Below are 17193 nucleotides of genomic sequence, written 5' to 3'. Positions count from 1 at the left end.
TATTTTTCTATACCAACGGGTACAGTGAAGCCTTTAAATAAAAAATTTTTAATCTAATATGCTAGGATTAAAATTTGCATGCCCATTAATTTACTACTAATTCAATTTACCAATTAAAAAAGACTGTGGTTACGTGTACTGAAATTTCGGTACGAATTTTCGAAATGTTTCATTGTTAACGCACCAATGTATTCCTGTGAGTAAAATAATGTAGCATAGTTTTTTAGGGTTTCGTTGCGCTTAGAATAAAAAGTACTAGTTATATCCTGCCGTGGTTTGGAAAAATACCGTTAACTGCGAAAAATAAAAAAATGAGTTTTTTATATCGTTGGAATCGTGCAAAAAAAGATACATGATTATTAAAATAATTTTTAGACTTGCCAATAACTTTAAAAATAATGATTTTCTATTTTTTGTAAAGCACTGTTAAATGCAAACTTTGGCAAGTTGCTATTTGAGAGACAATTTCCATCGCTTAATTTTTTTTTGGTAATAATTGATAAAGAAATCATCGTTCTTCAAAATCAAAAGCAACATTTTGTAGCCAACTAAAATCTCGATCCAATAATACCTAATAGGTTTTCAAACAACTTTTTTTGCAATAAATAAACGATTCCAAAAAAAAGTGACGGAATAGTCTCACTCTCCACTACATTTATTAAAGAAACATGAATTAATTCCGCTAGAATTTCGTATTATTCGTTATTCATACAACTTAATAATAGTTATCTATACTTTTATTTTTAAAAACGTTCGCATTCTAATTCATTGAAATTTATAACATTAATATATACTTGTTTTATTTTAAGAACAGTTTCAAAAACATGAAGGAATTATTGATATTAATAATAATAATAATAATAATAATAATAATAAAAGTCTTCAATTGCAAATATTCAAAATTGAAGACTTTTAAATATAGCCGTAATAACGGAATAATTTGTATATCTATATATTGAAAATTTAAGAATTTTTAATTATTACACTTCAGAATTGTAAAAATTCAAATTTTCCATCTTTAAATACTAATTGACTGCAAGTTGACTAAAAAATTCTCAAAATTGATTGAAATTTGACTCGAAACCAGCATGCAGAACCGGAAATTTTTTTGGAAAAGCCAAAAAATGTCTTTATAAACTATTAGGGTCAAAATTAAACGAATTTTTCATAAATTTAACTGAAACCCAACAACAGAATTGGAGCATTAAAAAAAACGGGAAAAATCCTAACCATGACCGAGCGCTTGATGCCCGCTTCACGAACTTTTTTAAAAAGAATTTTAAATTCATGTTTAGTTGTGCGAAAAAAATACTCCCTTTTCATTTCTTCTTAAAAAAAAAAATCTTCAGAGGTTGCGCTAGGCCGTTTTAGGTCTCAAAACGAATTTTCTTAGTTTCCAATCCTTTTCATTGAAACTTTAAGCTTAAATGTTCTTTCACCTCTAACAATGACTTCTTATTTATTAATGAATAAATCCTGAATTTTATCAAAACAAGAATAATTTGGGAGATTTAATTGGGCCTGGAATACGAAAATTTGTAATTTCATTACAATTAATAGTCTGAAATGTTCCCTTAACATTTTTTCGTGGAATAATATACAAGGGATTTCATCTAAAAATGAGAAAAATATTATCCATCAGAGATAAGTATAAAATTTTCCAACATTTTTTGACAGATTTTAAAGGAAATCTTATGTCATTTGAGAACTTTGTATGTGATTTACAAAAGTTTCTTTATTATAGTGAGAAAATTTCAGTAAATTCAATATAAATGCTATTTTTCTCATTGACAAAATATGTCTCGCCGTGTTTCTAATCATTCGACACTGTGTTTTTAATGTTTTATTAACATTTAAAACACAAGAAGTAAGACTCGAATTTTCTATAAGATTCCATTTACGGCATTTTCTTAAAATATTTGTCACATGGATGTATTAAATTATATTATTTTTATATCAAAATTTTATTTCTTAACATTTTTTCTTGTTTATTTATCATTGATCATTTTAGTTGATTTTTTTTCTTCAAAATTGCACTGTAAATGATTTTTTAACTCAAAATTAAAATTTATGGTTAAACATTAAGCTTCTTCAGTTAAAAATTCAAATATTTTTTGAAAAGTTCTGTATTTTTTGAAACTTTGTTTTTTGTGGCAGAATATTACTTTTTTTGTTTACTAACCGACTTTTTTGGTTGAAAATTTAACAACTATTTCGTTTCAAATTTATTTCATTTGCCTAAAAGTGTATCTTTTTTAGTTGAAAATTCATCTATTTTTGTTGAAAAATTGCCTTTCCGGTAGAAAATTAACTTTTTTGGTTGAAAACTCAACTACATATTAGGTCTAAATTCCATTAAATTTTTTTTATAGAAATTTAATGTTTATGTTAAAAATTCATCAGTTTGGTTAAAAATGGAATTTTCTCATGAAAAATTTATTTTATTTGCTTAAAAATTTATTTCTCTAATTAATCATTAAACTTTTATATTTTTTGTTAAAAAATTATATTTTTCAGCTGGTAATTCACCTATTTTGTTGAAAATTTGCCCTTTTTTGGTAGAAAATTAAGCTTTTAGTTGAAAACTCAACTATTAGGTTAAAAATTTCATTAAAAATAAAAATATTTGATTGAAAATTCATTTCTTTGGTTGAAAATTAGTTTCTTTGATTGAAAATTCATTTTTTAACTAGAAATTTCACTAAATTTTGTTCGAAAAATTTTGTATAGACATTTTATGTTTTTGTTGAAAATTTATCCGTTCATTTGAAAATTCTTCTTTTTTTCTTGTTAAAAATGATTTTATTTACTAAAAATGTAGTTATTTCATTTATGCTAGAAAATTCATTTTTTTTAAAGTTGAAAATGCACTTATATTGTTAAAAACTCATCCTTTTCAGTCGAAAAATCAATTATTTTGATAGAAAACGAATATTTTTGTATTATAAATTCAACTTCTTTTCTTAAATATTCGTTTTATGACTTAAAAACTGGACATTTTAGATTATATTTTTTTCTTTATTAATTATAAAATCTTGCTTTCTGGAAAATTCAACTCTTTTGTTGAAAATTCGCATTGTTTGATTAAATTCAACAGTTTTTCATTGAAAATTAAAATATTTGTTGGTGAAAATATCAAATTTTACACTTTTTGTTGAGAAATCATTCCTTTTTATCAAAGATTAACAAATCTTAAATTTTTTCCATTCTATTATACACACAAATTGTGACATTGTCTCTGTCCTTCGACTAAAACTCTATTCTTCATTATGATATTATTTGTATGAATTTGGCAACATTTCTTTCTTCGAGTTTTTCAAATTACGTAATCGGCACTCAGGAAACGCGACAACAATGCTTTCGAGATTTTCGTGACATGCCTTTTTTTAGAGAAAGGTTTTCAATTGCTTAAAATAAAAGCCGATATAGAATAATAGGTAAAAATAGATTCTAAAGAACATTAGCAATCTTTAAACTATCAAAAATGTGTCTTTGTATACTTCGAAATTAAAGCTTTTTTCTGCCATCCGGTGGGAATATTTTTAATTTATTCCGTATGGCGACTATAACAAATACTTTTCAGATTGAAAGATTTTGTTAGCCTTTTTGTGAAAAAAATTAAATGATTAAAAAAATAAAAGAAAATTTATGGCAGTATTTTTTTTTTACCAAAAGGAAGAAACTCAGAGTGTACCCTTTTTTTACTCCAGACTCACACTTTTTTTGGTCACCCTAACGCCTAACCTGTACCTACTATTGCAATAAGAAATAGTTTCGGAAAAGATTTACTTGCTTTTACTTGGCACCATGCCAATGCCAGGTAGACCACTCGGTATGCCATAAATATTTTTAAGGCTTCAGACCACAAGGCTATTAAAGGATGGGATTAAAATTAGTATCGAAAATAAAAAACTTGGATAGAAGTCGGTTTCCGATTTAAGAATACTAGGCATTAACATACCGAAGACACCTGCAAATAATAAATTTTTTTTCAACTATGCTATATAATTTTGACCATAGGAACGTATTGGTGCTAATGATCATTTTGAGAATTCGAAACTTGACCTCATTGGAAATTCAAACATTCGCGCGAAATGTTTACACACGTGGCACCGGATTCGGTATTTCAGGTTGGGTGGGGGTAATCCAAGATGGCCGCACACCGAGGGCATAAATATAAAACCAGATGAAACTTTACTTTTTGAATATCTTCCTCAAAAAGAATTTTTCGCATAAGTGTTTCTGTATATTATTTTTATTTTTCAAACGCTATTCATTAAGTCCGATTTCTGCGACAATTTAAATTTAATCAATGAAAAATAACTTTTTCCTATGCAAATTATTAATAAAAATGTATAATTCATTTATAAAATAAATCAAAAGAATAAGTCATTGAATTGAAGTGAGAAAATTCAATGTTTTAATTACTGGTCACTTTTTCTCATGTAGTTTTGAATTTTACAAACATAACATGATTGTCTTCTGAAAAAATTCAAAAGACCAAATAGGAGAATTTTTATTTAATAAAGATAAATTTTGAACCAAAAACGAAATAGTTCAATTCACAATCAAAAAGATTATTTTCAAACAAGAAAATTAAATTTATACTAGAAAGATAACTTTTCAAAAACATACAAAAATTTCCAACTGAATATTTGAAGTTCTAATTAAAAAAGGCAAATGTTCTAGTAAAATAGAGCGAATTTTCAACAAAATTGTTAGATTTTCAACTAAAGAGACAAAGTTTTAACCAAATATGGAATAGTCAAATTTTCAGATTAAAAAATTGAATTTTCCACAATATAGTTCAATTTGTAAGAAAAGAAGTGAGTTTTGAACTTTTTTAATAGAATATTTAATATAATAGTTATATCTTCAGCCATAGAAATGAATTTTCAACCATCTTCAATTTTCAGTTTAAATAATAATTTTGAACCCAAAAAACATAGATTTGAACAAAATTCTAAAATTTTTAACCTTGACTAATGAATTTCAAATCAAAATAAAACAAATTTCTAATAAAATAGTTGAATTTTCAGCGAAGGAAATAAATTTGTAACAAAAAATGAAATGTTATAATTTTCTGAAATTAGTCAATTTTCAAACACATAATGGAATGTTCAACTAACAAAATCAGTTTTCAAGAAAATAGAACCGAATGTTAAAAAAATTAGTAGTAGAATTTTCAACCCAAAAAATGATAATTTAACCAAAAAGGTTCGTTTTTAAGAATAATGATCCATTTTCAACCAAAAGAGACGAATTTTCAATAAAATACATATGAATATACTTATACATATGATTTTCACCAAAATAGTTTATTTTTAACCAGAGATGAATCTTAACAAACAACGTGAAATGCAAAATTATAATTCAACCAACAAATGTGTTTAATTAGAAGCCAGTGAATTCAAACAAAAGAAAAAAAGAAAACGATTTTTCTCCAAGACAGTTGTTTTTTTAATTTGAAAAAAATGTTTTTTTTTTGCTCTAATAAAAACTAAAACTTTTTAAAGCATGTACTTTGAAACGTTTTTTCAGTAAACAATAATGTTATATTTGTGAAATTCAGAACTGTACAAGAAAAACTGACCGTACTCAAAATATTAAATTTTTTCTATGCAAACTGAATGTCTAACACTTTGACTCTATTTTACAAAGGAATTATAAACTTTTATTAATAATTTGTAAAAAAAAAGCTATTTTTCTTATATTAAATTTGAATTTTCCCAGAACACGGACCCGAACAGGTTGCGCACCCTGGTGAGTGGTAAACACTCCCATTGAATAAAAAACTCTTTCGAAACAAAATTATAAATATTTTTATTTAATTAAATAACTTTTGAATAATAAAAAATAATATCCAACAACTCTCTTGGTAAAAAATAATTATTTAGTACCAGATATTTAAAGAACAAAGTTTTGTCCCATACATTCGACTAGCGTGTTCACCCTCGGTGTGCGGCCATCTTTCCAGTGACGTCACAACCTGAATTGCAAATATGCACCGGAAGTGGCCAAGAGTCGCCTATCGATTTGCGGAGGGTCTCCTCCTTTTCCGGTACGCTGTGTAGCGGGTCTTTGGGTAATATTTTCTATCTCTCATTCAGGCAGTTATACGTTGGTTTGTTCGCATGTAAAACTTCAGAGTGCTTTTCATTGGAAAGGGTAAATCATTTTTAACCGTTTAACCTAGTCTCTATCATTTTTTCTTCCTTGAAATCCAACTAATCGCTTAAATTAATTTTCCCTAGTGCAGTATGGAATCCAACTCCATTTGCAGAGGTTCCTTAAGTTATAGCTTTTTTCTCGCTGAGCTACCTGTAATTGTTACTAAATCATAGAGATGCTAATCAAAATTTACTGTTTTAAGCATACAAACACGTCAACAAGATTCTTAATAAAAATTAAAACTCTTATTTGACAAACTGAGCATTCTAACTTCCAAATTTGCCTCTAGGTAGCGCTTGAAACCTTGCATGACGTCATTAACATATTTCATTTATACAGAATTTATGTAATCAGCCTTGAACTTTCATTGTTAAATTAAGCAGTTTTTTCATGCTTATCGCTATTTTCATAAATTTTTATTAGTTACTAAGTCTTGACTGATACATGAGTGAATAACTGACAAGTCCCTGGCCAGGAAATCAATTTTGAAACGTGTTATTTCCAACTTGACAGAAAGTACCATTTTGCGATTCGGTTGACCTACTAATTGAACCCCGTTAAAATTACTACTAAAATCCAACAAAACTTAAATCGAAATCAGTGTTTTTAATAAAATTCAACATAAAAGGATTAACTTTGAAAAAAAACATTGCGCACATTCTCGGAAATCGAAGTGGCATCGACGCAATGGCGGTTGCGCGAAGGCCGCGGAAGAATTTTTCAAATCAGTTTAAATGACCTTTTTTCGAAACATTGACCTCGATGATGTCCCACAGCAACACGGATCTCAATAATACATTTCACCATTTTTTTTTCGAATCGAAAAATCATTTCGTTTAGAGAAAATAGTGAAAGCGCTGGAAAATAGTAATACGCATGCGCGAATTCTCGCAATGCATTATGGGTGGATTGAGCCAGCGGGGAAGAAGGAACGGAGTTAACAAAATGGCGGCCAAGCTGGGGTCTGTGACCATATAGTACGCGTGAAATCTGTAAATTTTTTTATGATGTTGTGATGCTCCTTATCAATCTTAGTAATTTCGTGAGCGCGTGTGCTTCTGGTTCTTGTTAATCCGAAAATTGTACAATTCTGTGCGCAGTGAATGCTCGGTTGGGATCTTTGTGTGACGCGTAGACACGACGATGCAGGTGAGTGTGAGGGTTCGAATTTTGTCGAATTTTCAGCCACCCTCGTATTTTTTATCGATGATTGTTTGTTTTCATCGTCAATAAGAACGTCGGTGGATTATTTGCGAAAAAGATTTACGTAATCAGGCCGCGGTGTTTGTTTGGAATAGAGGGAAAATCACGTTGCCACAAGCGTTTCTCTATTCTGCGAAGAGAAAAAACCCTTTAAAACCCAAAATAATTATTAGGAGTGCTTTTAAATAATTTGTGCGTGTAGGGCGGGGCCTGAAGGTCCTGCCGAGGCCAGGGACTTGTCCATCTTACGCTCTGATTTTCTTCAACTTTAGCAAGTTTTCAGCTTCAAATAACCTAGAAGTTTGTTTACATTCTATTCAAACACGTGTTTTTTATTGATAAAGCCAGTGTTCCACCCCAATTTTTCCTAAAAACGATCCTTTGGGTTCTTCCTCAACTCTGGCTTGGGCTTATTTCAAATTTTGTGATGGACCCATTTTTGCAAATTAAGCCTAAAGTTCATGATACCAGGTCTCCTTGTCATCATGAAGTGATCAGTACTTCCTAGTGAGATCATTAGACAGTCGTTTTTAACACCAGTTTTGAGAAATAATCTTCATGTTCCTCAGAATGATAAACATTATTCAGGGTTTTCAGGGACTTGGCATATTTTTTTGGGGGTTTGGCATGATGTTTCATGGGGTTTGAGGGAAAATCTTTCTACAGAAGCCCTCAAGATTACCAATATTGTTCTCAAATTTTAGGGAAAGCAGATTTGCAATGAATCATCCTCATTTTGCAATGCTTGGTCAGCATGGTGGCATCTTATCATGGGTTTTTACACCATACAAATGTCATATATACATATACTTCTGTCAAATTCTTAGTTAAGGGTGTTTTCATTTCACAGGAATATTTTTAACATTCTTCTCAACTTTTGTAAATTGTGAACTTTAACTAACACATCGATTTCTAATCGAGATGAACAAGTATTTGCATCTTTTACACCATAAAAATGTCATATATATATGTATACTTATCTCAAATTTTCAATTAATGATATTTTCATTTCACGGGGTTAGTTTAAGGAGCCTTCTAAATTTTTTCAAACTGAGGATTTTAACTGAAACATAGATTTTTTACAAATATAAACAAGTTTTGGCCTCATTCACACTATAAAAATATCATAAATATACTTATATATATTTATATATACTATATATATACTGTATATACTTGTGTCAAATTCTTAATTAAGGGTATTTTCATTTCATTTGCATGGTTTTAAAATTCATCCTAATTTTTTTTAAATGGGTATTTTTATTGAAACAGATTTTTAATGCAAAGAAAGAAGTTTTGGTATCAGTGAATCTATTTTTGGGACACAATCAATTTTATACAATTTTTGTTAATATAATGCATTTAATAAGCATTCAAGAGACCAAGTGCAAACTATGTTTATGAGTGTAAAGATTTTTCCCATGGGAATTTAATATTGCTGAAACAATGATTATTTGAATAATTTTTGGAACAATATTACCCATTGAAATAGTACGAAATTTTTTGTTTGTTAAATTTTAGCTCATTAAAGCACAACGAATGTAATTAACAAATATTTTTTGGGTCTAGAGACTCATTTTCTTACAAGGAAAGTGATTATAAAGAATTTGTGTATAGTATGCTGATCCCTAACATTTTTTGAAAACATCAGTTTTACCCTATTTCTTGTGAAACCTGATTTTCAATTTATGATATTCGAAATTTTTGCAACAGAAGTGACAATTTGTGAGCATATTAGTATTTTATTTAATTTTCAAGCAAATTTTGTAACACAGCTTTAACGGAAATACGAATTTTGTGCGGTTGCTAATTTTTTTTTCTCATACAATTAATTTCTTTACTTTTAATTTGAAACATCGTCTGGAATAAAGCTTATGTTTTTAATACTCCAATGAAGTCACTGAACTAAATATTAAATTATATGTAGACATTTTATAAAAATTAATGTCGCGACTTATTTTTTGGATGTGTAATTTCCTTATTTGTTCAGAAACTAAATACTTTACTGTGATACTTTTTTCAAATTACTCATTTTTATCCTGCGTTCTTCATGATAATACTTTACTCGGCAGAAAGTACAGTATATTGTACTCCTGTAGACATTTCAACATTGAATAAATAAACCATCTATTTTACAGAAGGATGTTTCTTTATTATTTTAGGATCCCCGTCCTAATTTAAGTTTTCAGCATTTAGGAATTGCGAAAATATATAAGATAACTAAACAAATTTTTATGGCTGAGCAAGTTGAATTTCTTGCCCATAAAGAAATTTCGCTTGCCCTATAAAGGTATGGAATTATACGATTCACACAACATGGAGGATTACTTCCACAAAATGGCGGACTTGCCTTCTTAACGAAGGATAATTTTCCAAGGTGGCTGGCGTAGCCGTTTTCTCCTCACATATCGCATTTCATAATGGTTGCGACGAGGCAATTCATTGTTCAGATTTAATTCTCAATAATATAGAATCGATATGTATAGGTTTTTAAAAATTCCAAACAACACCGTGGCTGCACTTTTTACAATTTACAAGAGTGTAGTTGACAATTTTTTCATGAATTTGCAGAAAACATTAGAATCAGAATCTGGTAAAGAGTCAGGTAAAGAATCTGGATCAGATTCTGAAAACGAAAATGGAAGTAAGAGCGACAGCAGTTCCTCCAACGGCAGTAAGTCGTCAGGTTCCGGGTCGGATAGGTGGGTATTTCTACTATTAAATTCGTTGGTTCCTTTGTTACTAAAGAGCCAACAATTCAGTCAAGTCAGTTTTTTCCACGTTGAGATTTTACAATGAATACGATGTCATGCTTAAATTTTTTAAAATTATATTGCAATATGTAGAATAGGGTTATCCTTGCTATTCAAAGTTAGATTTTTTTTATTCTCACCTATTGTTCTAAGTGCCTTTAATATTCATGTTCTTTGGGGCATTCAAACACGGGGGGATAAAAGTGAGAAAAAAAATCTGTTTTTGAAAAATCAGGGCTACTCTAAAGTAAAAGCAGTGCAGAAAAATATAAACTGTTCTCAGTATTTTATTTGGCTTTTTGGTATATAGGGATATTATTTTGAAATTAATGTTTTAACGCTAGAGCTTGATGAAAACACTAACATTGGGTCTTTGAAACCTGCTAATCTTGTGTAAACTGCTGGATTTTATTTTTAATCGTGTATATTTTCTTGTTCTCGTGTGTTTGTCATTATTTCCTAAACCTTTGTTTTACTCCAAGAAAGTATTTATCTACTTGATATTTTGTGCTTGTCACAAGTTCGTGTACTCTCTTCTTTTTAATGTACGGCTTCTAAATCTTTCATTTTTGTTTTTAAATATGCTCCGTTTATTTTATTTTATGCTGCAAGTCCTATCTATATGGGCAACTAAAAATAAGGTGACACAAATAACTAGAATAAAACAATGGATTTGCTTATAAGAAACTGAGTTACATTCACAGCCCGAAATTAAATTGGGTTAAAATAATTTAAATGAAATTTCTTAAATAGCCATTATAAATAGAAACTAATAATATAGTCAGAAATCTTGGAATTTAAATTTATTTTCGAATGTTTTCTACGCATATTATTATTTCATGAAATATCCGAATGGCGTTTTATTTCTTCTGAGCTCACGTATTCATTAAAAATTAATATTCATGACGCAATATCATTGCCTTAAAATAGATTAGATAAATCCATTTACCTAGTGTATCTACGTCTTTTCAAATATTCAAGTTAGGTTTTCGTACATGATTTTAATGTGCGTAATGTTATGACTAGATTTTAAAATCATTTAAGTTTGAATTATAATTTAATTTTTAAATATTTATAAAAAACTCTAAAATATTAGTCTATTCGGGACTTATTGGAAAATAATTCAAGATTATCATGTTTCATTGAATCGTTTAGTTTTAACGAGAAATAACAAAATTCTGATTCAATTAACTTATTGCATAAAATATGGTGATGTAGAAATATACAAAAATATTCTGACTGCTTCATGCAGTGAATCTAGCTCCTCGGGTTCCGGTTCAGCGTCTGGTTCCGAATCAGAGAAATCTGACAAATCCCAAAAGTCTGAGAAATCGGAAAATTTAAATACAGCTGCACAAAATGATAATTATTTGAGTAAAAGCTCTAATCACAGCACTGAAACAAAAAGTAGGCATAAGAGCGACTCTAGTCGCGAATGGGATGAGAATCCTGATATATATGGCATCAGAAGATCCAATCGGTCGAGGAAGGAGCCTGAAAGGCTCACGGCACAGCGGGAAAGCGATAGTGATGGCCGGAAGAAAATTAAGAAAAAAAGGTAAGTACTTTGGGGAATAATATTTTTTTATTCACTGTTAGGGATAATATGAGTGATTATTCCATTCTTGTATTAGGAGATTTAGCTGTCAGTTGAAATAACGGATCTTTCATAAACTACATTGCCACGTGTGGGGGGGGGGGGGGGGGGGGGAGTAACTGTGCACGTTATAGATTTTTTTTCTAAATTGCATATGGTAACGTTTTTAGTACGTTATCAGACTATTAATGTTTTGGTAGAAAATTAATCCTTTTGTTTCGAAATGCAACTTTCCATTTGAAACTTCAAGTTTTTAATTGAGAACTCTAGAATTTTATTAAAAATTCGTATTTGTTATTAAATTAATTTTTTTTCCATTCTTTTTTTACTTGATAACTTGAATTTTATATAAAACTTTATCTTTTTTGGTATTAAAATAATCTTTTTGTTTGAAAATTATTTTTTAGCTGAAAATTTAAATTTTTGGTTGAGAATTCTTGAGTTATATTGAATATTTGTCTTTTTTGATGGTGAATTAGTCTTTTTGTTTAAAAAATTCATCTTTTTGGTTAAAACGTTAACAAATAAGTTTTAAAGTTGAACTGCTTTATTAAAAATAAAGGCAAAAAATTCTGTCTTAAAAATTCAACTTTTTGGTTGAGAATTCTTTAATTTTATTGAAAGTTCGTCTTCTTTGGTAGTAAATTAATCTTTTTGATTAAAAATTCATCTTTTTTTAGTTGAAAACTTAACTTTTTGGTTGAGAATTCTTCTATTTTGTTAAAAATTCGTCTTCTTTGATAGTATAATAATCTTTTTGTTTAAAAATTATTTTTTACTTTAGAATTAAACTTTTTGGTTGAGAATTCTTGAATTGTATTGAAAGTTCATATGTTTTGATAGTGAATTATTCTGTTTAAAAATTCATCTTTTTGGTTAAAAATTTAACAACTAGGTTTTAAAGTTGAACTACTTCCTTAAAAATAAAAGAAAAAACTTTCCTTTGTAAAAATCCAACTTTTCGGCTGAGAATTATTTAATTTGGTTGAAAGTTCATATTTTTTAGTTGGAAATTTAACTTTTTAGTTGAGAATTCTTGAATTTTGTTATAAAATTTTTTTTTTGTAGGAAATTAATTTTTTTTTTGTTAAAAATTTAACAACTAGGTTTTAAAGTTGAAATACTTTCTTAAAAACCCATTTTTTGGTAGGCGATTCAAAATTTCGGTTACAAAATCACATCTTTAGTTAGAAATTGAACTGTTTTGTTCAAAAGTGCCTTTTTTTTTTGGGTTAAAAAATTACTATGGTAATTGAAAATTTACCTATTCCATTTTTTTGTCGAAAGTGGTTCTTTTTTAAGGGAAAATGCAACTTTTTGTTCAAAATTCTTTTAGGTTGAGAGTTCTCCTATTTGGTTGAAAAATCGTGTTTTTTGTTTAAAATTAACTTTTTAAAATAAAAATCGCATATTTTTTATTTGATAATTCAACTGTTTTCTATAGTGAAATTCTTTATTTTGTAGTGAAAGTCCAATAATTTAGTAACAAAAATGAACTATTTCATATTTGTGTAAAAATGTACCTTTTTCAGTTTAAACTTTTGTGTGTGGGGGGGGGGGGTTAATAGCCCAAAATTGGTGACGTAGTTTATGAATTATCCTTGAAAACCTTCTTGATCTTTGAACAAAAGTCTTTTTTTTACCCACTTTTTGTTTAAACTTGACTTTTGTTTTATTGTTTTGATATTAGTAAAACATACATGAATTTTTCATTTAATTTTTACTTGGGATGTGTTTTTTTTTTTGCGAATTTGTCCATAAGAGCTAGATTTTATTTTGTGTAATTCAATTAAGAATTTCGCAAATTCTTTATTTAATCAGAAGCTTGTCAACTTTTTAAAACATTTTTCTACCTTGATGAATCATAACTTAAGTAAATGAATTTTCTTTTGAATTTTGGAATTAGTACTTTTTATATAGGCATTATTATTTATTACAAATTTTTGTATTTTAAACTTGGAGTTATTTTTTTATCAGTAACATTGCCTGATATCACAAAGGAATATGAGCTCTAAATCTTAAAATGTATTGCTTTAAATATTAGTTTCTACAAAAATTCTAAACACTCGTTTCCTAATTACAAAAGCAAAAACAAAGTACTTAAAAAAAGTACCATCTTCAATTTTGTAAAAGTAGGGTCGATAGGGTTAAGTGTGGTAGGAAATTGCAAAGTTAGACTTCGATCAGTGCTAAATTTTACAAGGATGTACTTTCGTAACTACACAATAAAAAATTAAGCATCCATTGATGCTTGTATATATATTTTAATTTATAAGAATATCAATGAAAATAACATTTAAAAAATTTGATTTTGGAATGAAAAGTTCAGTGATATTTTTTCATTAAAAATAATCAAATTTATGCAAAAAATAAAGGAAATTTTAAGAAAGTATGTCTTCCTTAGTTCTTAAACAAAATATCAAAAATGGTGCTTTTAGTGGAAACATGTAAATAAAAAACAGATGACACAATTACGAATTTGAGATTTGTAAAAGCATATCGCCATTCTTTGAAAATAATTAATTTAATCAATCACTACCGGCATCCAACTCATTCCTGCGAATAACAGGAGATATAATCAGTATGTTGCAATAAAAAAAGTTAAAAAACTAATTAGTTTTTTATTACAAATTTTCTCTTTATCACACTAACCCCGTTATAAACACGCCTATTGACCCTATTTCAATTTTTTTCATATGACCTAAATAATATTTAAACAGTTTTTACAATATTTATCATAAAAAAAAAACTTATTTTTGAGATAACTAAATATTCGTGTGTATCCTCCCGTTAATTTAAATTAAACAAATGTATGTTTTGTGGCAAAATGTCGGTTATTTTACTTGAATGCTAGATGTAAAAAGAACAGCATCTACTTTTACCGCTAGCTTTCATTTAGGTTATACTGTAAAAAAGTTGGTGATGTTTAAAATGAATTGTAGTTTTACTTGCAATTTTACTCGCGTTTATTGCAAATCACATTCCATAATATGGTAAATTTAGGATAGCCGATTACTTGCTGGCAATGTTCGTAATTTCACGTTATAGGACAATATGAAAATACTATCTCCTTCTTCAAACATTTGACGGAAAAAGAGTGACAGATTCGTCCTTTTTCATCATTAATTTGTTGCCCTTTATCATTTTTTCGGCACAATGAGAATGTTAATCTGATGTTTCGAACATAACCTCGAAATTGAATTTTTCACAATAATTTTTAACGCGGGACTAGATAAAATTACTAATTTTTTTACAGTATAATATTATTTGTATTCTATTTCATTACTTCTGCTTGGGATTCGTAAAACATTTATTTCAATTCCTTTTATTGAAACTCAATTTACATGGAATAGTATATTTTCTAGCAACTCCAAAATTAGAGCGGCTAGTCAAGCTTTTTATGTTTTCGTAATAACACATGCTTTAATTATTCTCGCAATCGAAAATAGATAACCCGTTTCCCACCATTTCGCAAGACAAGAGTGTTGTATCTTTTATGTCATGATTTCAGTGTGATTTCCATTGTCTTGTTTTTTACGAGTTTTTTAACAAGTCACTAATATGCTCCAAACATCTAAACGACTTCTTGAAATTACTTTTCATAACACTGCACTATTAATACAGTGGTTTTGATTAAAAAAATTGTTCCTATCGCTTTTTATCTCCATTTTATGGAAATAAAAATTTTGTTTTTTATGCTTCGTCATAAGTTTGTTTCCTTTAAAGATACATTCTTTCTTTTCACAATTATATCATATATACATTTTATACTGTAAATAATGAAGATTTCGGTTTTAATGAAAATAATATTGAATATTTTCTTGACGTTTATTTTTTGATTAACAAGACACATTAATTCCCTGGTGAACAAATTTCTAAAAAAAAAGTACAAAAAAAGCTAAAATCATTTTTACAGGAATCCACAAATAAATGCAATAAATTACAGACAAGTACAACTTTTTTCCTATTATTCGGACGAATTTTGTACTTTTTTTTTTGTATATTTCTTTATATTGTTGTAATTTTAATTTTCTACAAGAATTGACAACTGTAAGATTATACTAAGATTTGCAGGGCTTGCAGCCAAAAGTTGTTCATTTTCGACCCAGGATGACAAATATTTAGAATATTGCAATGAGTTAAGTTTTAATTAAGATAAAGATACATGATAGCTATGACAAAGAAAGCTTTTACGTTGAAACTTTGAAGGTATGGTAGAATATTAAAAGTCAGTAATGAATAATCGTTACTAATAACAAATCTTTATGCTTCAAGTTTTTGTTTTCAAATGTTTAGAAATCGGTTGGACACAATATATGTGGTTTAAAAGTATGTCATTGCAATGTTCGCAATATTTTTCATCCTAGGTCGAAAAAGAACAACTTTTTGACTGAAAATACAAATTGAAGTTATAAACATTTTTATTCTTTTGAAACCTTTCATAATGAATAAAAGGCTTTTACATTTTTTGTTTGAAATGTTTTTAAATCGGTGCAAGTTTTTAATTATTTTAAAAACTTTTAAATATATTCTAAGCTGTATTAAGCTTCCTCGGATTTTTGCAAAATTAATAATTTTTCAATCGTTATGTATTATTTAAATTTTTGTTTTCTTAAATATGTTCTGAACATTAATTTTTCAAAATAAAAAATCAGTTTAACCCTTAAACGGCCAAAACGCCACTGCCGGTACACTGCTTTTCAACGGCCAATAACTAAGACTATTCGACACTAGAAAAAATTGAGACACATATATTTTTATTGCTTAAGATCTCCTCTTTCCGACGGTGCCAACGAAGTTCCTCAAAAAATTTATTTATTATCCAAAAATGCAGTTTAAACAAAAAAAAACGTGATTTTTCGTGCCTATTTTTTTTTGTGAACCATTTTCCAAAGCTTTTCGAGTCTGTAATTAACCTGGAATCTCACTAACCGGTGGAATAAATGCCTAAACTTTGAGAATCCATGGTTCAAAGATCGATTTTTCGTTTTAGTATTTTCAAAATGGCATCTTAATGGCAAAATTTTTGTGAAAACGTTCATGAATTTTTTTACAATAAACGATGCGCTTTCGGGAAAATCATCAAGAATAAAAAGTTCTTGTAATCAGCCAAGGAATACGCCTGAATTTTTTCGAATCGTTTTGAGCAAAATTTTGGATTTTGCATATGAACAATTTTTGGAAAATTCAAAATTTTGCTCAAAACGCTCCGGAAAAATTCAGGCGTATTCCTCGGCTGATTACAAGAAATTTTTTATTCTTGACAAATTTTCCGAAATTGTCATCCTGGGAATTTTCGAGTACACCCAGCGAAAAAAAAAATGCCAAAGCGTAAAGCCTCAAAAATTGCAACAAACTCCGAATCGAAATGGGATTCCGATGAAAATTATGAACGTATCATCATACCTAATCCAGATTACTCTGGCTCTGATGGAGATGATTCATCAGATGACGAGAATTCGGGATCGG

At 28.4% G+C, this 17193-nt stretch overlaps 1 protein-coding gene across 4 annotated transcripts in view; it reads left to right on the top strand.

Moving 5' to 3' along the window:
* Positions 1 to 6059: 6059 nt before the first annotated feature.
* LOC117170299 (chromodomain-helicase-DNA-binding protein 1) overlaps positions 6060 to 17193 on the top strand; it is a 55344-nt gene continuing 44210 nt past the window's right edge. For 2 of the 4 annotated variants that reach the window (XM_033356974.1, XM_033356972.1), the window contains exons 1-2: positions 9934 to 10076; positions 11380 to 11685. In XM_033356974.1, coding sequence (XP_033212865.1) covers positions 9934 to 10076; positions 11380 to 11685 — 449 coding nt within the window. Of the gene's footprint in view, positions 7321 to 9933; positions 10077 to 11379; positions 11686 to 17193 lie in introns of those variants that run through there. The other 2 variants (XM_033356973.1, XM_033356975.1) reach the window with 2 other exon arrangements.

Source organism: Belonocnema kinseyi, chromosome 3 (genome assembly GCF_010883055.1).
Source record: "Belonocnema kinseyi isolate 2016_QV_RU_SX_M_011 chromosome 3, B_treatae_v1, whole genome shotgun sequence".
NCBI classification, from domain to species: Eukaryota; Metazoa; Arthropoda; class Insecta; order Hymenoptera; family Cynipidae; genus Belonocnema; species Belonocnema kinseyi.
This window is presented reverse-complemented; position numbering and strand designations above follow the sequence as displayed.